At 41.2% G+C, this 23791-nt stretch overlaps 2 protein-coding genes across 2 annotated transcripts in view; both read left to right on the forward strand.

Moving 5' to 3' along the window:
- Window positions 1-544: 544 nt before the first annotated feature.
- Window positions 545-5246, forward strand: pex13 (peroxisomal biogenesis factor 13). The gene is made up of 4 exons (XM_044046680.1): window positions 545-744; window positions 2175-2908; window positions 3011-3133; window positions 3686-5246. The coding sequence occupies exons 1-4, from the start codon at window positions 671-673 to the stop codon at window positions 3994-3996; spliced, it is 1242 nt and encodes a 413-aa protein (XP_043902615.1). The 5' UTR covers window positions 545-670; the 3' UTR covers window positions 3997-5246.
- Window positions 5247-6234: 988 nt separating this feature from the next.
- The window catches only part of sanbr (SANT and BTB domain regulator of CSR), a 124888-nt gene continuing 107331 nt past the window's right edge, over window positions 6235-23791 (forward strand). The window contains exons 1-18 of the mRNA XM_044046280.1: window positions 6235-6736; window positions 7485-7641; window positions 8312-8483; window positions 8556-8643; window positions 9482-9720; window positions 9888-9946; window positions 10699-10859; window positions 11944-12030; window positions 12121-12231; window positions 12366-12489; window positions 12682-12834; window positions 13279-13545; window positions 13640-13672; window positions 14207-14330; window positions 14957-15042; window positions 15815-15843; window positions 15924-15997; window positions 16430-16556. Coding sequence (XP_043902215.1) covers window positions 7492-7641; window positions 8312-8483; window positions 8556-8643; window positions 9482-9720; window positions 9888-9946; window positions 10699-10859; window positions 11944-12030; window positions 12121-12231; window positions 12366-12489; window positions 12682-12834; window positions 13279-13545; window positions 13640-13672; window positions 14207-14330; window positions 14957-15042; window positions 15815-15843; window positions 15924-15997; window positions 16430-16556 — 2084 coding nt within the window. The 5' untranslated portion in view covers window positions 6235-6736; window positions 7485-7491. The remainder of the gene's footprint in view (window positions 6737-7484; window positions 7642-8311; window positions 8484-8555; window positions 8644-9481; window positions 9721-9887; window positions 9947-10698; window positions 10860-11943; window positions 12031-12120; window positions 12232-12365; window positions 12490-12681; window positions 12835-13278; window positions 13546-13639; window positions 13673-14206; window positions 14331-14956; window positions 15043-15814; window positions 15844-15923; window positions 15998-16429; window positions 16557-23791) is intronic.

The raw sequence follows: 23791 nt of genomic DNA on the forward strand, positions 1-23791 counted from the left end.
TTTGTCGGATGGCGGTGGGGAAAACTTTGGGGGCATACAAGATATTTTATTTGCAATTTGTGTCTTTGATCAATTCATAAAATGTTGTTGGATGTATCATAGTTGTTATTATTGTGACTCAAACTTCAGATTTTATTGATAAAATGTCAATTTTCACAAAGGAAGGAATTCCCCATTTATCTGCATCATTGTAGCCTGATAATCTGACCAGGAGTTTTGTCACCCTCTGTTGGACAAATGTGAACATACATTTTGTATGAGTTGAATGCATCCCATAATACTGTTGACACACTCTATTTAATTATATTTAAATACAAAACTCGGTAATGCACCATTATTTTATTTTATTTTATTTTATTTTATTTTATTTTATTTTATTTTATTTTATTTTATTTTATTTTATTTTATTTTATTTTATTTTATTTTATTTTATTTATATAAAGCGTATTTACGTGTCCTGATGCTCTTTCTCCTCCTGACCGACTGGTGGCGATAATGCGCCATTATGTTGTTTTGGCAACCGCCATTGAAATTCTGACACATGATGGAGTAGTAGAAGAAGACGAAGAAGCAGGAGCAGAGAGGGACGAGCATCGAGCCACGGGTTCCATCACACGGGTTCCGTGACATTTCCACCGTCCGTGGACTCATATTTGACACATTTTTCGGGATGGCCTCACAGCCTCCGCCAAAACCGTGGGAACGACGGATTCCGGGAGCGATGAGCGCGCCTGTAAATTACAGGTAAACATGGAGCCGCTAGCTCTCAAGCTGTTTGTGTTGTGCTAGCTCGCTGGCTAACTGACACCAAAACTCGTCACACAAGAAATTTAAAATTAAATACGTGAGTAACGACAGGAATGGCTGATTTTTAATCAATCATTAGCCGGTTAAATCGGTTGATAATATAACCTTTTGTATTCACCTTTAACCTCGTAAATAATTTAAACCCTTAGCGAAAAAGCTAACGTGTTAGCCACCTTAGCGACACGGCTGTCAATAAAATAAAGGCTGAAATAATAACTCGATTAATCTGTTTTGGTAGTCGATTCATTGGTTTAAGTATTTTTCAAATATTTAAACCAGTGTATCTTATCAGTTTCGTTTTTTCAAAATAAAAGTCAGATTTGAATATTATTTTAGTGTGTTGTGGTGGATGTTATTGTTTTTTCTCTCAGATATAATATGATGATGCCTGTTATTCTTTATGCTTAAAAGTGAACAATTGCTGCCCCCCTTATGTAATTTAGTCTTTATTCCACATTCATTTGATCTAAAGCCCTGCACTGTGACCCTCTCTGGTGCTTCCTGATAGCTATGACCTTTCACCCTTTTACTTTTCTGCTCATTTGTGCAACAATGACAATTAATGGTTATCTCTGTTCATTATCAGTGCAATGTTGAAAATAAGTTTTCTTTTTCAGACCTTTTGTCAAATTCAAAGGTGATAACATTTAAGCCTTATTTATTTACAATGTTGTTAGAGTTCAGGTAAAGTCAGAACTGTCGTCAACATCCTGTAACAACAGTAACCTAATGTCTGCTGTTGCTTTACTTACACACCAGGCTCCTTTTTAAAAGTATAGTATTAGTTTTTAAAAATGTAGTTTTATTATGTTTTGGCTCCTTTTTTAAGGACCATGTTGGCACGCTTCCTGTGAAAGCAGGGACACCAGGCAAAACAGGTTTTAGCCACTAAGTGAAAGACAGACGCACCTGTTAAGTACTACTTAAGTCAACAATATGAAAAGAATTAGTCAAAAAGCAAACCTGTTTAGGGTTGTAACTATCGATTATTTTTTATAAACGCTTTTCTTGGTTAATTGAGTATTTTGTTCAATAAAATGCCAGAAATTGTTGAAAAATGTTGGATCAGTGTTTGTCAAACTTTAGAAATGATGATGTTCTCAAATGTCTTTGTCCACAAACACAAAATGATTCAGTTTTAATAATTTATTAGTTTTATGGAGCAAAGAAACCAGAAATTATTCACATTTAATAAGCTGACAAATCAGAGAAACTTGTGTAGAGTGTCGGTACATCACATTTTCATTTTCATTTTCATTTGACTGAGTCAGTACTTAATATATATCTAAACTTAAAACATGAACTGTCCCCTGAGCAACAATAGTGTATAAAGCACGTCTTTGTGTTGTTTTTTTTTCATCTACAAGGTCTGCAGAATTTGCACCAGCTCCAGGTCTCTCCACACCTGCTGGCCCTCCTGTCCTGACCCGAATGGTGCCCCCTGTCCCACCACGTCCTGTCCAGCAGTCATACCGTCCGTCCTATGGCTCCTTCAACTCGTCCTACAGCCCCTATGGGAGCTCAATGTTAGGAGGCTACAGCCCTTACAGCTACGGCGGCAGCTATGGTGGTGGCTATGGCGGTGGCAGCTACGGCCTGGGAGGTTACGGCCGCTTGCCCCACACAGAAGAGGTCGCCCCCAGCAGGTTTGTGCAGCAGGCTGAAGAGGGCAGCCGCGGCGCCTTCCAGTCCATCGAGAGCATCGTGCAGGCCTTCGGCTCGGTCAGTATGATGCTGGATGCCACCTTCTCTGCCGTATACAACAGTTTCCGCGCCGTGCTGGACGTCGCCAACCACCTGACGCGGCTGCGCGCTCACCTCACCCGTGTCCTGTCGGCCTTCGCTCTGGTTCGCACGCTGCGCTACCTTTACCGGCGGATACAGAGGCTGCTGGGGCGGAGGTCGGGCACTGAGACCGAGGACTTGTGGGCAGACAGCGCTGCCGATGCCATAGCTACAACGTCGTCCGTGGGGTTTGAAGCGGGGCTGGAGGATCAGACGGTCAAATCTTGGCCCATCTTTCTGTTTTTTGCCGTCGTCTTGGGCGGACCCTACCTCATCTGGAAACTGCTGAGCTCTGGCCCTCGCTCTGAAGAAAGTGGTGAGACCAGGTTCTGTTTCTGTGTAGATGAGGCCTAAGTTTCAGTCACTTGTCTTTACTAAGTCAAGATGTATTTTTATTTATTTATTTTTGCTGTTATAGCCACTAACTGGGCCAGTGGAGAGGACGACCATGTCGTCGCCAGAGCTGAGTACGATTTCACGGCTGCTTCTGAGGAGGAGATTTCTCTGAGAGCAGGAGACATGCTCAACCTCGCTCCTAAAGGTGAGAGAACCTCCATGACCTTCAGCCTTCAGTCTCCTCAGCGTTTCTTGGTTTTGAAGGATTTACACTGATGAAAGTTAGTCTTTGGGTCCATAAAACATCAGAAAATGAATTTATAAAATCTATTAAATCAATGCCAGGTCACACACGCAGGAGTTGTTAGTCCACTGCTGCCTCCATCACTAACTTCAAATGTTATTATTTAGTGTATTCTGTGTTAAAAATGTTTTGTTCAGATTAACCTCAGTGACACAATTTGACCACACGAGGCAGCAGTAGACCAGCAGCTCCTGTGTCCCTGTGAGCTAAAATCGCTGATTTTCTCTATGGGCTTTGGTGTGGGAGAGTGAGTGGTTTAAAAACTCATATTTATTAGTGAGAGAAAATCATTTAAGTTATTGTTTTTATATTGCAGACTTAAGATGGCATATATTTAATATAGTGACTGTTTTCTGTTGGCTTTTGTTTTTTTTATTCTTTGAAAAGGTTCCCAAATGTTCCTCTTATTTGATGACCTCACACATTTCCCCCACCCCGTCCTCTTTGTTGCAGAACAACAGCCCAGAGTCCGTGGCTGGCTGCTGGCCAGCGTGGACGGTCAGACCACCGGCCTCGTCCCTGCCAACTACGTCAAGGTTCTGGGAAAGAGGAGAGGACGCAAGCACGCAGAGACGGACAGACTCTCTCAGCTCCACCAAGTGAACACACAGACGCCGCCTCAGGCTGCGCCGTCACAACAGAATCATCCTGGCCACACCTCAGAGGAGCTGCTGGAGTCGGTGTACAGAGAGACTCCGGAAACAACCAGCTCCGATGTGAGCTCCAGCACGGTCGTAAATATCAGTGACAAAATGGACCTGTGATGTTTTTTACATTATGCAACGATGTTCGGCTCATTCTGTCGTAATGTTACACTTGACTAATAATCACCTGATGATAGACACTAAGGCCAAGTCCACACTGGATGTGTGTGTGGAGACGCACGTGTTTCACTGCAGAAAAGACACAAAAAAAAATTATTTCTACAACATTTTTAGCGTCTGTAGCGTGACATAAGACAAACGAGTCCTGTTTCTGTTTCAAAATAAAAGTGCTCTAGCGTAAACTCGGGTTTGTTGTTTGGTCCAAACCAGAAAATATTCACATGTTAGAAGCTAAAAAATGAGAGATGTTCAATTTAGTAGTAACTCAAGCATTTGTGTTCCCTGAATCAATTTTCTAACAAAGCTTTTGTTGTGAAATACTTGCAGGACTTCACACTGAAGAATCCTGACATGTTGTTGAATACAAAAGAGTTTTTAAGGAATAATATGTAGAGTGCCTCAACACAACAACAGTAACGTTTTCAAAAATCTAACTCTCTTTAAATCCATAGAAATCCACAACAATTGCCTGTGATTTTGCGTAGATTAAGCTGCTGCTGCTGTTGTGTTTAAAACTCGCTTTAAAATAAACATTTAAATGCTCTATTCTCAGTAAAAGGCCAGGATTCTTCTTTGAGAAGCCGCTCGTTTGCTGCTCCTGCAAATAATAATAAATAAATAATTCACAATAAAAGTTATGTTGGTTAAAAAACATTTGTGGGAACAGAAATGCTATAGTGCTTTTATTTTTTAAAGAAGTACAAGACAGCTTGGATTGAAAGAGAGCGAGACCTAGTGGCAGAAATTAGTGTTTAATCGTGTATTCAAGTATATTTTACGATATTTTTCAAATACGCTGCCTGTTTTAAAACTCAGCTACACAGTTCCAGTGCGTCCACGGCCTTAAAGAAACACTGTTGACCTCAACAGTAAATTTCAACTTCAGTTCTGCTAACGTTATTGGTTATGAAGGTTGTGTTCTGTTTAGAGCTGCTGTGTTTCTCTTTTCTTCTCTTAGTTGAGGAACTTTAAGAATTTGGGTTAAAACTGAGATTGTTCAGTGATGGAAATAATTGTATCTGACGGTGTGAGGACAAAGCTGTTGTGCTTTGATACTGTAGTGAAGTAAATGTGTGCGTGATTGATGATCATGGGCCTTTTTATGTTGTCTCTTGTTCACGATCAGAGGGAAGGGCTAATTTTGCACAGTTAACATTTAATGCTGAAAATAAATATTTTTAAAATCAAAAGATAAAGTGTAATATCTTTATCACGTGTTGTGTGTATATATATACATATATGTGTCCATACATGTATGTATGTATATATTTATTTGTGTACATATATACATATATGTATATGTGTACGTATATATATGTACAATAATCTCTGACTGTATGACAAACACTGCATGTGTTGTGATTTACGGCCGAGTTTGCGGCCGTGTTGTCATTTGACAAAAGAGCATCGAACAACCTGGTGCAGTGCGACACGCAAGAATCGCCGCTGTAAATGTTGTAACGTTTTTAAAACCGTATAAAATACACCGTAGTGTTTTAATAACACGTTCTAGTCGGTTAAAAAACACGCAAACTCGCCGGTTGAAGCTAATGCTGCCTTCGGGGACTGTCTGAATTTGTCAGGTTATTTATAGAAATTACTTTTCACTTTGAATGAAACAAGTAGAATTTTTAGTTCTTTATAGATCTTTATAGTTAATAACGTAATCGTTGTGTGACAAGTAACTGCGTCACATTTAGAGGAAACGCATCTATTGTAATCGAGTTGGTTAAAATAAAAATTCCGCAAACATACGTACTCGGTGAGCTCGATTTTATGCTAACTGGCTGAAACCAGTGCTGCCTTCACGGACTGTCGGAATGTATCTGGTTGTGGATAGAATTGAACGACTTTTCACTCCCACGTTGAATTAATTTAGCAAATGTTTTAGGCGGCAACATTTTACTCAATCATGAAATCGTTATATGATGTGAAAAGTCAAATCTTTGAGGAAAACACTTAAAAGATGTGCTCTTAAATACAAGTCGGCAGACGAGCTTTAATGCTATGATGCGACGGCTGCCTTCAAGGACTGTCGGAATTTGTCGTGGACCGGATTGAACGACTTTGAGTTAAATAAGCGTATTTTCTTCATACCGGGAACATCGTTAAGTGTCAAGTATTGTGTCACACTATGAAGGAAAAAACACACCCGTTTGTAGTTTCGTAGTCGCTTTGGATAAAAGCGTCTGCTAAATGACATGTAATGTAATGTAATAATGTAATGTAGTGCCAACGACGCGACTCGGGAATCTAGCTCTTGTGCTAGCTCACTGAAGCTAATGCCACTTTCAGGGACTGTCGGAACTTGTCAGGTTGTGGATAAAATTCACCTATAAACCTAAAATTTACCTATTTCCCACTTAATCACAGACGATCAAATTTGTACGCGGTATACACTTTAATGGTAATCCTAATTTAATCAAATTCAGATTCAAAGAAGGAAGGAGCGCAAAAATGGACTGGATGCGTCATCATACGCCGTTGTGACGCAGGTTGGGGCGAATTTACGAGGGGGTTCCTGAAGGCATCGCCACCTGTCCCGCAAAGTTAGCTACCAGCGGTAGCAACATAGCAACAGTGAGAGCAGCGTCACCATCGTCGTTCAGGACACAATGACAGACAAAAGCTGAGTTTACTGTCGCAGAGGACGAGGAGGAACATCTCCCACCACAGAGAAGTGAGTCAACTCTATGTTTTATCCCGTTTTTCTTTTTGATTCACGTACAATTCGAGAAAAAGCTGGTTTTAATTTGACCCCATCATCATCTGCAGCAGCAGAAGCAGCAGCAGGAGAACACACACACACACACACACACACACCCACACCCGGCCTGTGTTAGCTTCTCCACACGTTCATCTGTAAATTCACTTATTCATCAGTTCATACATTCACTACTTCATTCTTCCTGTACAGTTTGATTTTAAATAATCGTAAATCCAGTTTAATATAATTTCCATTTATCCCCGGAATTATGATTAGTAGTCTGAATTAGTAAAAGTAAAATTATACATAGTTATAATTGATTTTAATAGAATAAAACTGTCTGCCGTGTCAAACCCTATACTTGTAAATGGGTAAGAGTGAAATTAGTCACAGGAAAAAGTTAATGAATGAAGATGTTAATCTTATATGTTTTATTATATTAGGAATATTTCAGATAAACAATTAAATATAATAAAAATGTAAAAAGTGAAAGCAATGATTATTGAGGTTTAGAATGTGTTTATTTGCACTGTAAAACATGGAAAACTAGACAAACAGAACATTTTGGGGTTTCACTTTTATATCTGTATTCCTATCATTCTTCTGAAGTTGATGTGATGTTATTTAAGCTCTAATTTGCATTTCATGATTAAGCAGATGACACATTCACTGTGGACTTAGTAACACTTGTTTTATTGTTGTTGTTTTTCTGTCTCCATAGAGACGAGATGAGCCGCTTCTGCTCCGACAACAACAACTTCCCCTACGACAACAACGTGCTGGTGCTGGACATGGTGCTGGGCTCTCTGTGGGGGGTTCCTCAGCCTATAAACTGGGACAATGTCTCCAAACTGGTTCCAGGATTCACTTCCAAGGAGGTGCCTTTTTTAGAATTGACAGTTCAGATATTCCTGTGTAGGAGTCAGGCAGGTACACACCGAAAAAAAAGCGAGGGCATCAGGAAAATGTGATTTTATATAAACGACACATCACTAAAGTCTACGCTATGTTGAGAATATGGTTACAGCTTTATTTAATTGATAGACAGACTTTTCCAACAGGAAACTGACGTTTCTAAATCACTCACTCTCCCACACCAAACCCCATACAGAAAATCAGTGATTTTAACATCACTGCACACAGGAGTTGTTGATCCACTGCTGCCTCCATCACTAAGTTCAAATGTCTTATTTATAAAATTTGGGATTTGAAAAACTTAATTCAAATGACCTCAGTGACATAAAGTGACCACACGAGGCAGCGGTTGACCAGCAGCTCCTGTGTCCCTGCGAGCTACAATCACCGATTTTCTCTGTGGGGTTTGGTGTGGGAGAGTGAGTGGTTTAGAAACTTCATTCTCCTGTAGGAAAAGTCTGTGTAACAGGGAGATAAAGACATGAACATGTTCTGAAGACATTGTAGACTGGATGTTCCTGTCTCCTGTCTCACATACAGTGACCACACGAGGCACAGTCTGCTGTTTGTGAGACTTTAAAAACTTTTCCTTTTAACTGTTCATTAACGTGGATTGTTGATGTGACGTTGCAGTGTGCCCGTCGCTTTGAGGAGCTGAAGAACATGGGGGGAAATCCTCTGGTGGACGACCAGTGCAACTCCCTGACAGAGGGAAGTACGCCCCCTACAGACAGCCTGTCCACGCTGCCGGAGACTCGGGATGTGGTGGACACTGGCAGCACTCGGAGCCCCATCAAAGTAACGAGTAAGTCAGCTTCAGAACTTTGTTAAAATGTGTGTAGTCATGTATCGATGGTTTATTTATTTGATTGTACAGGTTCTAAATCAGGAAGAGTTGGTTCTGTGGAGAAGAAAGAGAAGAGAGTCTCATTAGAGGAGGAAGAACGACCTCAGAAGCCACGAGAGTGAGTTTGTCTTCATAAACAGTAAAATCAAAAATAAATTGATGGTTGTCTGTCTTAAAGGAAGAGTATAGGGTTTTGTGTGATAGTGTTTACTGAAGAATTCATTGCCAACCTGACGCACTCATACTGTGAGTAAAAACATGGCAGCTCGTGGAGACACCAGAAACACAGATTTTTAGCGAATTAACGCAAGACTCACCTAATGAAATGCACTTAAGTCTACAGTATTTTAAGAATATATTCACTGTTTATCTCACTCTTGACTGCTGACCTTTCAAACACAAAATTAATGGTTTTTGAGTAGTTCACTCTCCCACACCAAACCCCATAGAGAAAATCAGTGATTTTTAGCTGGCGTGGACACAGGAGCTGCTGTTCTACTGCTGCCTCGTGTGGTCACTTTGTGTCACTAAGGTCAATCTTAACAAAGGATTTCAAATGCAGAATTGACCAAATAAGACATTTGAACTTAGTGATGGAGGCAGCAGTGGATCAACAACTCTGTGTGCTGTGATGTTAAAATCACTGGTTTTCTCAATGAGGTTTGGTGTGTGAGAGAGGAATGTGTTCACAGAGCAACAAAAACATCTGAAAAGCAGCAAACACATTCTTAAGATATCGTGCAGTTAAGCTGATGTAGATTTTATTAGCTGTGTCTTTTGTTGAGTGGATAAAATCAGTTTTTCCTTGCGTCCCCACAGGCAGTCTCGTGGATTTCAGTGGCAGGAGTCATGCAAAACGCAGCCAGTGTGAACAACATGTCACTGTTTCATACAACTGCTCTTTAAAAAACCCTGAATTATCCCTTTTTTTAAGTGAAAGTCACTGTTCTCCTCAGTCCCAACATGGTGATCCACGTGTGTGACGAAACTAAGAACCTGAAGCAGGACTTCACGTGTCCCAGAGACCTTCTTGTCAAGGAGATGCGTTACTTTGCCGAGTATCTGTCGGTGGATCCTCAGCGGTGGGAGGAGGTGGACATCTCCGTCCACTGCGACGTGCAGATCTTTGACTGGCTCATGAACTACGTCAGGAGGAACTCTGTGACAGAAAGAAACAAGGACAAACCGCGGCTCGGTAATAATCTTCTGTAAAAAACCCAAAACGTGTGAGTCACATGACCTGTGGTTTAGTTGTGTGTGTGTGTGTGTGTGTGTGCGTGCGCGCTGGGTCAGTGGCTGTGTGTTCTGTGTCGTTTGTGTGCTCGGTGGTCACGTGGTGTTTGTCGGTGTGTGTGTTTACAGAGCCCAGCAATGTCATCTCAATCCTGATCTCCTCCGAGTTCTTGAAGATGGATACGTTAGTAAGTGTCGTGATGCTCGGTGGCGTGGCGCGTTTTCAGGACTCTTGTTTTCCACGTGTAAACACAGAAACAACTTGTGTGAATGTTCATGCAAATTCTCTCTTAAAGATCTTTTTATTTGCTTCAAAGTTGCAGTCGGCAGTTTCTCCCGCATACACTTTCTTGTGTAAAGCTGAAAAATTACAGAAACTAGAAAATATTCAAATTTAAGAAGCTGCAAATCATCAAAATAGTTTAATTTTCCCAACCTTTTAGTTAAAACTACCAAATATTTTTTGTAAATGATAAATTCACCAATTTAATATGATCATATTAGTTTTTACACATATGGCTGAAAATGTGTTCTCATCGTGATTATATGGAAAGTTTTTGTGAAACACTGGTGTAGCGGAGGTGCAGTGTCGTTAAGTCTCTCAGGTGTCCTGATTTCATTTATTTTGAAAGGTTGGAATTATCATCGATTATTATCGATGAATTACACCAAGAAAATCCTGCTTCCTGCACCTTTAACGATAAACGTTTGTCTTTTCATCACATAACTGTCCAACGAGATATTGATAGAAAAGATAATTTGATTAAAGAGTCGACGTTATTCCTGGAAAACAAGATTCCTGTAGAAGCCGCTGTTGCATGTGGTTTTGCCTTAAACTCAGAGAAGCTAATGTTGTCACAGTATGAAGCTACAGAGAAGTCATAAAAGTCAGATGTTTGTTTGTTAAATTAAAGTGTTGTTTTGTTTTGTCCTTGTTCAGGTGGACGAGTGTATTCAGTACTGTCACAAACACATGAGCGCCATCGTGGCCACGCCCTGCAACATGAACTGCATCAACAGCAACTTAGCGTCGCGCGTCGCCGAGCTCTTCAACCACAACGAGGCCGACGACATCCGTGACAAGAAGGACAAGTTCAAGAGGTAAAAACAGACCCAAGAGCCTCGAGGATCAATCTGGCCGTCATTATTTCCAATGAATTGATCCGTTATTTGGACCAAAATCTCACATTTCTCCAAGAATTTTAGTGTTGTGACAAGTTTGACCCGGCAGAGAAATGTAGTTTCATATTTATTGACATTTTCTCATAAAATTCTATGGGAGTTTTTTGCCATTATTCAAATAATCTATACTCAAACACACGAGATGCATTCAATGACCCTGGTAAATTTCATCCCTTCTAACTAACTAATACTTGCTGCCACCTTGTGGTAATAGATGCACTACAACCTTTGTTAAATCAGTGCTATATTTGCCAAAGTGTTATTTTTTTTCCAGTTTTGTACATTTTTAAACAAACAAATAATTGAATTTTCCTGTGAGAGCTGCACATAGTGATTTCTTTTCATCGTCGATTAGTCATTTTCTGAATCAGTCGAGGATTTCTTTGGTCCATAAAACACTCTCAAATCTGGAAATAATGATGTTCTCAAATGTCTTGTTTTGTCCAAAAACCAAAAATAATTACATTTTAATGAGTTATTTGCTATATGGAGCTAAGAAACCAGAAAATATTCACATTTAAGAAGCGCAAACATGTAATAATTGATTAATCATTTTAGAGTAGAGACATGAAACCTTTAATGATCAGGAAATGATCAATAATATGTTGAATAGAAAACAGTTTTCAAAGCTTCAAAATATCTAAAATCCTCTTGAGAAAACTTTATTTTACACCTGAAAACTTTCCTCTTCTTTTCATGAGTTTCTGTCTGTCACTGTTATAATTGATTCACTGTCACTGTTTTCTCCATTAATCCATGAGTCGTTTGGTCCGTAAATTGTCAGAAAATGTTGAAAAATGTTTGTCAAAGCTGGAAATGATGATGTTCTCAAACAAAATGATTTCTTTATTATATGGAGCAAAGAAACTAGAAAATATTCACATTTCAGAAGCTGAAAAAATGACACATACATGTTTTAATTATTAAAAAATAGTTAATCATTGCATTAGGAATTTATTAATATTATGGATTTTTTAATTTTATTTCACCTTTTCATTTCAAGTAAATTGTTCCAGAAGAAAATCGAGTGTTTGTTCGATCCCGCCCACCAGAGCAGAGACTCACCTGGAGACGCTTCCACCCTCTACAGGTGAGAGTGAAGAACTCCCACTCGTCCCTGTTTCTCAGAGTAAATAAATATTAACAACAATAACGTGATCACGCGTGTGTCTGACTGCAGGTGTGCTTTGTGTCTGAAGATGTTGACCAGAGACACAGAGAGGAAGATTTCCTGTGTTCCAGGCAAAATCAACATCGACGCACACGGAGACATCATTTACACTCACAGCAGGTCAAAACACAACAAAAACACACGCTCACACGTTTACAACAGGTCCTTGAAATCCTTGAGTTAACCCTTGAAGGTTTTTGCCCTGAAGAGACACGGCTCATTTAATGTGTGTGTGTGTGTGTGTGTGTCTTCAGGCAGAAGAGCTGGGATGTCCATGAATACATCACTGGACTCTATGAGGAGCTCAAGTCCTGGGTCCTGGTTTACTGGAGAATCTGGGGAACCATTAACTACCTCACCTGCTCTCGCTGCCAACAGGTCAGTGTGTGTGTGTGTGTGTCTTTGTGAGGACCAAAACACTTATGTAGTGAGGACATTTATCTTTAAAGGGCTTTTTGGGGAGTTAAGACCTGGTTTTAAGGTTATGGTAAGGTCTCTATGCTGTCGAAATTCATTAAATTCATCGTTCATCCTTTAATAAACACTGTGTGTGTGTGTGCGCACACACAGGTGTTTGTGTGTGCAGAGCTCACCCACTGTAAGTACCACCCTGACAGCGTTGTGTATCCAAGCCTCGGCGCTGAGAAAGGACTTCATGGAGCAGGAATGTTCCCCTGCTGTAACCAGAGGGTTCTACGCTTCGACCCTACTGGTATCCCCAAGGTACACACACACACACACACACACACACACACTGTACAGAATATTATCGGAAACTCTCTGGTATCAAACTCACATTAAACAAACACAGAGCTGTTGTAGCTGCAGCCCTGCTCTCTGTCTCCCTCTGTGTCCATCAGTGGTACTGCAGGCTCTTCTTTATTCTTCTCTACTTCGTTTCCTTCATGTTTAGTAAGAATTTTAATCACATGTCAGAGTTTTTCGGTGTTTTTTGACGTCAAGGTAAAAAACAGAAGAAGTCTTTACTGCTGCGAAGAGAAAGAATTCTGTATTTTACTTTTAAAGAACAACAGAAACAAGATGAAAATATACATGTTAACTTCCTGTTTTTCGTACTGCAGAAATAAACAATTACTAAATTAATTGGCAAATATTTTGAGTGTTTGACATTATTAAAAAAATGTGTGTGTGTGTGTGTGTGTGCAGGGCTGTAAGACGCGAGACCACATCGTGAACGTTCCTGACGAGGACTCGTGTGACGAGGTCTCCTCGGCTCACACCCGAGTCCTCAATGACCTGTTGTTGCACAGAGACGCCGTGTGTGTGTCCTCTGATGCTGCTGCTGATGCTGCTGCTGATGCTGCTGCTGATGCTGCTGCTGAGGACAGTCCAGTCAGTGCAGAGAAGCTTCAGGACTGTGACGTCCTCCTGGAGCCCACGCTCCTCGGTCCTGTGAGAGGAGACGGCAGCACGGTAAAAAAAAAGAAACTCCATACTGTCTGTCCTCGTTTGTCCCTCTGAGTCTTTTCTGTGTCTCATCACGGCGTCTTTTTCGGTTTCTGAACAGTTTTCCCTGCTGAAAAACTGGAGTCTGCAGCTGGTAGGACGTTTCATTCTTTTCCTTCATGTTTCACAAACACAGTTTCTGCTTCTTCTCTGTTAACCTTCATTCAGACCTGGTGTTGACGTCCAACAGAGCTGAGAATCACAGCGAACCTCACCATACGATGCATAGTCCACGATTCTGTGATAATCTATGTACAAGACAATCATGTAGCAATACATCATATCTGTGTAAGTGAAGAAAACAAAGTTGAAAGTGCAGTGTTTCTCTATTTATTCACAGCATAGAGAACAATGTGTATAAAGTCTACGTCAGGGATCAGCAGGTAAATGTGGCCGAGGGACAAAGTCTTTGTTAACAGTTGAATATTTGGGCCAAAACATCTTCAGTCACAAACAAAGTTCAGTTCAAGTCTACGACATGTTTAAGAACCTGTTTCACGGAGTTAAATGTGTGGCTTTACTTTGTTTCTGCTGCTCATAAACAGTGAAGTTACAGCAGAAGAGTTTGAACTCTGTTACTTCTTAACTTCTTTATTTCTTCTTTGCTGACACTGTGATGATGGTGAAGATGAAGATGATGGTCTGCTTTCAGAGACAACAGGCTCTTCTCTCTGAGGACGAGGAGTACACCACGGGGTCAGAGGTCACTGAGGACGAGGTCGGCGATGAAGAGGAGCTGACCAAGAAACAAGGTGCAGTAACAGAGAGAGAAGAGCTGGACGTCGCTCATTTTTCCCCCTTTTTCTTTATTGTTTAGTTTTTCATTGTTAATTTCAGCCCCGGTTTTCTTTCTCTGTTGATATACAAGTGCAGTTTGATTAAAACATCTCTGAAGAACAGAAAGAAACTTATTTTAATTTAGTTTTATTTGGACTTATTTACTGACAGGAATTCCAAAAGTATAAGAAGTATCCTCAAAGAACTGCGTGATATTAAAACAGATATATATTATAGTGATTAGTTTTGACAGATATCAGTTATAACTTTTAGATTTTTAAGAATATCCAAAAACAAATATTCGACCTTTTTCTCAAGTTTATCAATTAATTTGATCCCGAAAATGTTTAGAAATATTATATATCAGTGTTTTCAAACGTGGAAATCATGACGTTCTCTTAAAAATGTCTTGTTTTTGTCCACAAACCAAAAATCATTGAGTTTTAATGATATCTTTGTTACATGGAGCAAACAAACCAGAATATATTTACATTTAAGAAGCTGAAAAATAAAGCATCATCTGCAGTGTTTGTCCAGCAGGTGGCGTCAGAATCCTTTACCTCTGTAATGTTGTGTGTGTTTTTCTGCTTCTTCCCTGCAGCTGCAAAAAAAGCCAAGAGAGCAAACAGACCTTTGAAAAAACAAATGTCTTCTCCAAACTTCCACCGCAAAGACAAAGCAGAGAAAGTGAGTCAATCCAACACGGTTTAAAATATAATATAATGACCTTTATGTGACAAATTCTATAAAAAGATGGAACATTTCTGGCTTTTTCATGACGTACGCTCCTGTATTTGACATAAAATCAGCAAAAATACAAAAGATTTGAACATGACATCATTTAAACGTGTGAATAAACTGTACTTTACTGGCTTTCATGAACGTTTTTAAGATAAATTAAAAATGTAGACATTAAACGACTTGAATACATAAAAAAAAATCAGCATTTTAGATATAGTTGACTGTATTGTGTCAGTTTAAGTCTACGACATCTTTAAGAACATGTTCACGTCTTTATCTCACTGTCAGACAGACTTTTCCAACAGGAAACTGAAGTTTCTAAACCACTACTGGTCTACTGCTGCCTCGTGTGGTCACTTTGTGTCACTGAGGTCAATCTGAACAAAGAATTTCACTAAATAAGACATTTGAACTTAGTGATGGAGGCAGCAGTGGATCAACAACTCCTGATGTAAAATCACTGATTTTCTCTATGGTGTTTGGTGTGGGAGAGTGAGTGCTTTACAAAGGGACACAACACTTTGGTTTCCTGTTGGAGACGTCCGTCTTGATGATTGATAGTCAGCACTAATTGACCAAACTAAGTCTACAATAACTTAACAATGTGTTAACTGCTGCTTTATCTCACTGTTCGGTCCACCCACACTTACATTTCCTTTCATTTAAATCTCAAAATATTGGTTGAAAACAATGAAATGTTTTTGTTTTTCCTCCTCAGTCACAGTCCAGAGACAACACACCTTTCACGTGAGTTCACCTGCAAAACATCGGCGTCTACAAAATCCTCACTTTTTCCTTGTGACACTGTGTGTGTGTGTGTGTTGTAGTGTGAGTGTCCAGAAGAGTAAGTGGGACAGCTCTCGCTCTATGCGCTACAACCAGGACGCTCAGAGAGAGGAAGGTAAAGTTTTTATCTCTCAGTTACACAGACTTTTCCAACAGGAAGCTGAAGTTTGTAAACCGCTCACTCTCCCACACCAAAGCCCATAGAGACAATCAGGGATTTTAACATCACACACACAGGAGTTGTTGATCCACTGCTGCCTCCATCACTAAGTTCTTAATTTTAAATCTTTATTCAGATTGACCTCATTGACACAAAGTGACCACAGGAGGCAGCGTAGACCAGCAGCTCCTGTGTCCCTGCATAATCACTGCTTTTCTCTATGGTGTGGGAGAGTTAAAAGTGCTTAAAGTCAAGAACTTATACATTAGATTATTAAATCATCTTCATATATGACCTGAGTTTGGACAAACAAACTGAGAACATGAGTATTTATCTATTGATTTAATGAAGTAGTAATCTGGATTTAATCTTCTCTTGATGAACCAGACCAGCGTCGCATGGTGGAGATCGTGGGTTATCTGACCCGGATGAGGTTTGGAGACGACGAGCAGAACAAGTCCAAGGACACTAAAGAGGTGTGTGTGTGTGCGTGTGTGTGTGTGTGTGTGTGTGTGTGTGTTCTTTTTCTGTCATTAACACTGACCTCGTCAGGACCAGTAGTCCTCATGGAGACCAGAACCTGGTCCTGATGACAACCTTTGAATTGTGGTGTGTGTAAACATGGACAGGATTCATGGTCTGAATTGTCAGTGTGTGGTGATGGATGTTGTTAACATGTCAACCATCTTGTTCTAGTTTTTACAGCTGTGTGTGTGTGTCTGTGTCTGTGTGTGTGTCTGTGTGTGTGTGTGAGAGTAGAGGGGTAAGAAGGTAGACTCGAGGGATAAGAAGGTAAAGTCAAGTGGTAACATGGTAGAGTCGAGGGGTAACAAGGTAGAGTCAAGGGGTAACAACGTATTTTAGAGGGGTAACAAGGTAGAGTCGAGGGTTAGGAATGTAGAGTAGAAGGTTAACAAGGTATTTTTGAGGGGTAACAAGGTAGAGTCAAGGGTAACAAGGTTGAGTAAAGGGGTAACATGGTAGAGTGGTAAGAAGGTATTGTGGAGGGGTAACATAGTAGAGTCGAGGGGTTACAAGGTAGAGTCTAGGGGTAACAAGGTAGAGCTTAGGGGTAACAAGGTAGAGTTGAGGGGTAACATGGTAGACTCGAGGGGTAAGAAGGTAGAGTAGAGGGGTTAGAGTTCAGTCCATGTTTTTGAGTCTTTTCGATATCACAAATGATCTATAGGACTTACAATAATGAGAAGTTTACATTCCAAAGACTTTAAACTACAGTAAACCCCAAGAAAACATCCTAAACCATGAAGCCCACAAATATGTGTTAAATGTAATGTTTGCACATGTGGGTAATAAATACATCATATACATATATACATTATACATACGTGATCCCTCGAGAGAGAAAGTTTTACATAGACTGTTATATAAAGTGTGAAATAAAAGTGCAGCAGGAAGTTGGCAGACCCCTCACTGTTCTGACATATGCAGACCACCCCCCCTCCCCCCCACAACCCCCCACCTCGCCTCCCCCCAAATCCCCACGCATTGGGATCTGTCAGTCAGTTTCAGGGGCACAGCTGCAGCAGGGCATGGGGAGAATTAGCCCCCTACTGTGCCCCCCACACCCCACCTGTCCATCTCCACCCACCAACCTTCCCTCCTCCCTCCCTTCCTTCCTTCCACTCGTTCACTTTACATCCCCCCATCTGAGGGTTCCTTCTCCTTCTTCTTCTTCTTCGTTGTCGTCGTCTCCTCTTTTTTCCCTCCTTTGGTCCTAATCATGGCTTCTCCCTGCAAATAATGTGGTTTATTTTAGTAATGGCTCGGGTAGGAGTCACGCTCGTCAAAGCTGTCCATCTCCGACGCTAATTCTTACTGTATGCAGCAGCCACGCGGACAGGAAAACACGTGTGTCTGGATGTTCTTAAGTCTCTTCTTTTATCAAAGACAGTAATGCAACAACAAAAGAACTTAATTTGTCTTAAAATGTCTTAAGTCAAACCTTAAAATGCCAAATACACAGTTTATTAAAAACAATAACAACAAATAACTGACTGATGTCATTAAAAAATGACTAAAACAAACGTGTGTGTCGTCACATGGAGAACATTTGAAGCTTCTGGCGGTTCCAACGTAGAACATGAAAAGCACGTAAGACGATCTGTCGTCCGCGATCTATGACCGACTCAGCGCACTTGTGAGTTTGCACCGCCCTACGGTTGATGGTGAAAAGTGAAAAATGTCCTTTACTTCTGTTTAAAATAGTCTCAAAACTGAGAAAACACGGAAATAGAGTCGCGTGAACTCATTTGACAATGGTATTTTTTAAAGTTACATACTCCTGCTTTACTACATGTTGTCACCAGTGACTGAGAAAATGAAGGGATGATGATGACAAGTGAACTATCTTCTCTTTTCCTTTTACATTTGGTGATAAATGTGTGAAAATCACACGTCACAAACTTGACATTTTCACGTTTTTTCGCAGTTGCAAAGACTGAGCGAATGAGTGGCCATTTCTTTACAGCAGGGATTACGTCGGTCATCTTTTGTGTGCTGAAGGGTTTAGGGCTTCACACCAGATTACAGCATCGGGAGGATTAAGTTAGGGGGAACTTGAAGAAAATCCCTCAGATGCTGCTGCTCTTTTTTTTTTGTCGCCGTTTAAAGCAAAGAGCAGTTTAACTCGGGCTGTAAAGAGAACATTAAGAACTCACAGGGCATTATGTTGATTTTTTCCTGGTCAGTTTTCGTAAAAACATCCTCTCTGGGGTCTCATTAGAATTTATTCATTCTGCGAGTACGAGTTTTGGCCGAGTGACAGAAAATAAATGAATGTTGGAAGAAAAAAAAAATTGATTTATTTTGTCTTTTGGCACAAACATGTGAAATTTAGGAAATCTCCATGAAATGCAAATTCTCCTTTTATCATACAACGTAGTGAGTACTCAGGTGCTTTTTTAGAATCAAGCCTTGAAATTGTAAGAAAAGAAAAGATAACATGAAGTTTACTCTGTGTGTGTGTGAGCACTTTTCCCTGGTCCACGCGGTGGGCTTGTGTGCGACCGGCCTGTTTTGGGATACTCCTGCGTCCAAATCCAACGTTTCCTTTCATCTGCAGCCTCGCGCCACATGGCTGACCACAAAACAGCCTCCAAGAAATCTTGAAAACAAACATCTGGGTTCCCTTTAGAGGCGCGGGCTCGGCGTCCACATGTGGCCGTTCGCTGAAAGGTCCGAGACCTTCGCGTCTCACGTTTAGGGCAAAGAGGATTAGACCTTATTTAAAAGTTCCCTATACCTACTAGTCAGAAAAATAAAGAAAGCATCCGAAATCAGAGGGCGAAGGCAAAACCTAAACATTGGACCGCGTAATGACAGCCAAGGCAAAGAGGCCACAGAGGTTGTAAAATAATGTGGCGAGGGAGGGAGGGAGGGAGAGAGGGAGAGAGAGAGGGAGCCGAGGAATGACCAGTGCTTAAATATGGCTTCCCCTTCTGGTTTATGCACGTCTTTAAGTGCACGCAGGGCCTTGTGATCAGCGTGGAACCCCAGAGAGGAACGCCGGCGACTGCGGCCTCAAATATAGAGCGACCAACGAGCTGCTGCTGCTGCTGCATAATAAAAAAAAAAAAAGCCTGAGAACCGTGTGACACTGTGCCGCGGCGCAGAAGCGATGGCCGGTGTCGGGCGAGGAAACGCATTCCCCAAAAACCGCTCCGACCGACCGGTTCGTGACTAAATTGCGCGGCGGGTTTTTAAAGAATTTGCAACTTCTTCATCTCGCTGTGGTCAACATTTGCCACCACCACCGCTGCCTCCCTCCTCCCTCCCTCCCTCCTCCTCGCTGACATTCACGTAATTTGAGGAGACGTTTTTGAATGACATTCAAGTTTCCCGGAGGTTTGGCAGATTCTGCGAGTCGTGTTTTTTGGTCAGAGGTTAGACAATCCTCTGTGGCATTTACAGACCAGTTCTCTCCAGATGTCCGTTTACACACACACACACACTTTGTGGGAATCCAGATTAACGTTAGCTTTGATGTACTCCACTTGCTTATATACATATAATAGCAACCACACGCATACAGTTCTGCTGCTGCTGATGATTCTGCTGCTGCTGCTGCTGCTGATGTTGGACTGCAGGAGTTTACAGAACCAGAACACAGAGCGACAGCAGCCGACACACTCGGGCTTGTATTTCACACGAGCGGACGGGAATTGTGACTTCAGATGGAAACAATTCAATGATAAACCGGGTATTTTTTCCTTCTTGGAAAAAAATAATATAATTTTATTGTATTTAATGATCCAGAACTAAATAATCATCAGTTTACTATGTAAAAAAAGAAAATGATATGAGCTGGAAAAACAAGATGGGACGGTGCTAAAAGTTGCACATGGGCCGGTTTCTGCTGTGGCGTATTTAAAGCTGCAGTACGTAACCTTTGATGAGTATTTATTTATTTATTCATTTACATTATTTCCGTTTATTTACAAAAAAATATGCAACATTCCCTTTTGTGCATCCCTCATCTGGCAAAAAAAAATCAGAGGGCGCGTTTGTGTGTATACAGCAGCAGAGTCGAGGTGGGCGGAGTCACGTCAAAATGCTAAAATCTGGGTTTTTTGAGCAGTTTATATTCACTTCTTTATGTTTTCTAGTCAAACTCCAACCATAGCTGTTGTTTCTGTCTTTTTAGACCCCCATGGTTCTCAAACTGTGGTTACGTGTACCACCGGTGGTACGCGAGCTTCCTCTGGTGGTACTTGGAGGGAAATAAGAAATAATTGTCTAGTGTACAGAAAATGAAGCAAATAACAAAATATATAATAAATCCTATCTTATCCCTCGCTCCATCTTAATCTAATTTCACTTATGTGAGGAAGAGGAGGATGATGAGAGAGCAGATTATTTTATTGGGAATAAGTCTGCCTCCTGTGAAAATTCTGTAGCCAAACAAACAAATCACTTCCTGTGTGCAGCCTGGTGCCATGGCAACACAAGATCTAGAACAATGGTTTGAATGGACTAAAAGAGATTATCAGGTGCATCAAGTCATAGCACAAGGATCTGCTTTATATTGATATTTAAATGCAGTAATTCTACTTCCTGTGAAGCTGAGGATCAACTGCAAAGGTGACGCTTCACAAAGAGACTGTAAATATTATAAATGTACTTTAAAACGCTTAAAAGCCTGAAAATCAATCACATTTTTTTCCCCTTTTGCTGTTTTTGTTTTTTTTCATCCAAGGCCACTTGACAGATAGTTTTGTTGGCGAGCATTTGTTAGACAATCGCCGCGCAATCTTCATACAACAGACCCCGAGTGATGTTTATTATGCAGCGAGGACGCCGCATATTGTCGGAATCTATGCATAAATGTATGCGGCCGCCGCGCGAGTGTTTGCCGCGGACATCTATGTTATGCAAATGGAGGGCGCATCGCGCCTCTAAATGAAGCAAAACCTTCAATGTGCCTTCTGTTCCCGGGCTCGCTTAATAACCACAAAAGCTCCTTGAGTGGAAAAACGAAGGACAGATTGCGCCAAAACCAATTATTGCGCCTTTTGTTTTAGCGCTTGTTAAGTCCACAGATCTCCTCGGAGCCGCCGCGCCGGTTTTGATGTCTTTGAGGCGGGGGGTTATTCGGTGGACGGCATTAGCCGCAGCCGCAGCTACAAAAGGAGCCAGGCGGCGATGGGGGCCCTCGCCTCGGTCCAGATGGCACGCTGCCACCGCGACCTTGTCAGCACCTGCTCCCCAGGCACTTTGTCCGGGCATCGCCAGCGGGGACTGAGACGGGCACATCATGCCACCCCATCGCCCCGGCAGCTAATGAGCCCCGTGCCCGCTTAATTAAGGAAACCAGCTTTAATGCAAGAAGGAGAGGAGGGCGGAGGGACATTATAATAATAAAAAAAAAAAAAAAACAAGCAGCATATGCTGGACGGCAACCAAAACAACAGAAATAAATAATTAGCCTCTGCAAAAAAGAAAAGAGGGGAGAGAGAGATCGCTGGAGCCAAAATATCATTAAAATTAGAAATGTAAATCTCCTTATCGGCGTCCCAATGTCACAAATTAGCACGACAGCTCCTCGCATTAAATCAAGGTTACAAATATTCAATTAATAAATGAATGAGTGGTGATGAACTTTTGATTATTTTGGGCTTCAGTCCAAGTGCACCTTATCAGGGAATGTCACCTTGGACGAGGCCTCGCTGGTGTGTTAAATAGTGTCACAGCATCCTTCTTTATCTCCTTATTTATTTCTTCTTCTTCTCTTTTTTTCCCCTCCATAAAGAGCACTTCACGTCGTGGAGCTTCTGTGCCGAGATGAGACGAGGGGAGGGGAGACGAGGGGAGGTGGGGACACACGGCTGTCCATGTTTAGGCCTGATTAGCCACAAACATGCTCTTATTTTTGCTCCACAAAAAAAACAAAAAACAAGAGAAACAGCAATAAATCACTAAGATTTTTTTTTTTTTTTATGAAAGTCAAAATTAAAACGTGTGGTGGAATTACAACGTTTAAACGCTTCATGTCAGCCCCGCCCCTCTTTTGGACACACACACACACACACACAGATGATGAGCTGACACTTTTCTCCTCCTCCTCGGTCATCGTCAAGTACACACACACACACACACAAACTTGTTTTAATATCTTATTGAGGACACATAATAAACACCCTAAACTTAACCATCACAATTAATCTAAACCCTAACCCTAAAACCAGGTCTTAGATATAGGTTTTCTTATGTTTTTTGGACCTCACAAGGATATTAATACAAGTAGGCACACACACTGTTTTTGTACATCCTAGACAAAACCTTATCCATAACCACTGCCTCATTAGGACCAGGTTTTGGTCTCCATGAAGACGGCTGGTCCTGACAAGGTCAGTGTTTATTCCGGAAAAGGTCCTAAAGAGGTAACAAATACACACACAAACTTGTTTCTGTATCATAGTGAGGACACATTAACCATCGCAATTAAGCTAAACCCTAAAACCAGGTCTTTAAAGTCTTGGTGTCCGGACAAAGATAGGTTTAAATGTTCTCTGGATCTCACAAGGATATAAATATAAATATAAATATAAGTTTGTGCTGCCGAAAACAAAGCCTCATCTTTAACCTTAACCATAACCACTGTCTCACTAGGACCAGGTCTCCATGAGGACGACTGGTCCTGACAAGGTCAGTGTTTATATTAGGTCCTGAAGAGGCAACAAATACAAGTAAACACACACACACACACACTGCAACGCTTTTATTATTCAGGACAAAAATGTTCCTCCAAGAATGTCAGCCAGTTTTCTCCTCACACACACACACACACACACAGAAAATGTCCCGCGTCCCTCCTCATATGAGGGCCTAGAGAGTGAGAGAGGGAAGGGGAAATGGAAGGGAGGAAAAGGAAGGAGGGAGGGAGGGGGAGGTAGAGGACCCTAATGTGCAAACTTGTTTCCGTCCTCTACGGCTCGCCCATCATTTATTCAGCAGCTCAGCGCTCGAGACGGGCCACTCGCATTTGCTTGATACTCAATTATACATTAGTGTACATCACTTGGCAATCTGTTCATATCAATTTAATTGGATTTTAATATTGCCTCAGATCTTGTTGTCCAATTAACAGTGCTGGCTGGCAATAAAGCAGAACCACACACTATGTGACACCTTTGATCCCCGCCATATGGAGCCCTTCCATTGATTACCGGCGCCGTCGCTGAATTTCACTCCCTCAATATGGCCCGTGATGAATGGAGGGTGTGTGTGTGT

The sequence above is a fragment of the Solea senegalensis genome, linkage group LG15 (genome assembly GCF_019176455.1).
Source record: "Solea senegalensis isolate Sse05_10M linkage group LG15, IFAPA_SoseM_1, whole genome shotgun sequence".
NCBI lineage: Eukaryota > Metazoa > Chordata > Actinopteri > Pleuronectiformes > Soleidae > Solea > Solea senegalensis.

Bases quoted from the DNA above. Each gene is read 5' to 3' on its own strand.
- pex13 (XM_044046680.1), top strand. From the start codon at position 671: ATGGCCTCACAGCCTCCGCCAAAACCGTGGGAACGACGGATTCCGGGA. The intron at 745-2,174 runs GTAAACATGGAG...TTCATCTACAAG, and splicing joins AGCGCGCCTGTAAATTACAG to GTCTGCAGAATTTGCACCAG. The intron at 3,134-3,685 runs GTGAGAGAACCT...TCTTTGTTGCAG, and splicing joins GCTCAACCTCGCTCCTAAAG to AACAACAGCCCAGAGTCCGT.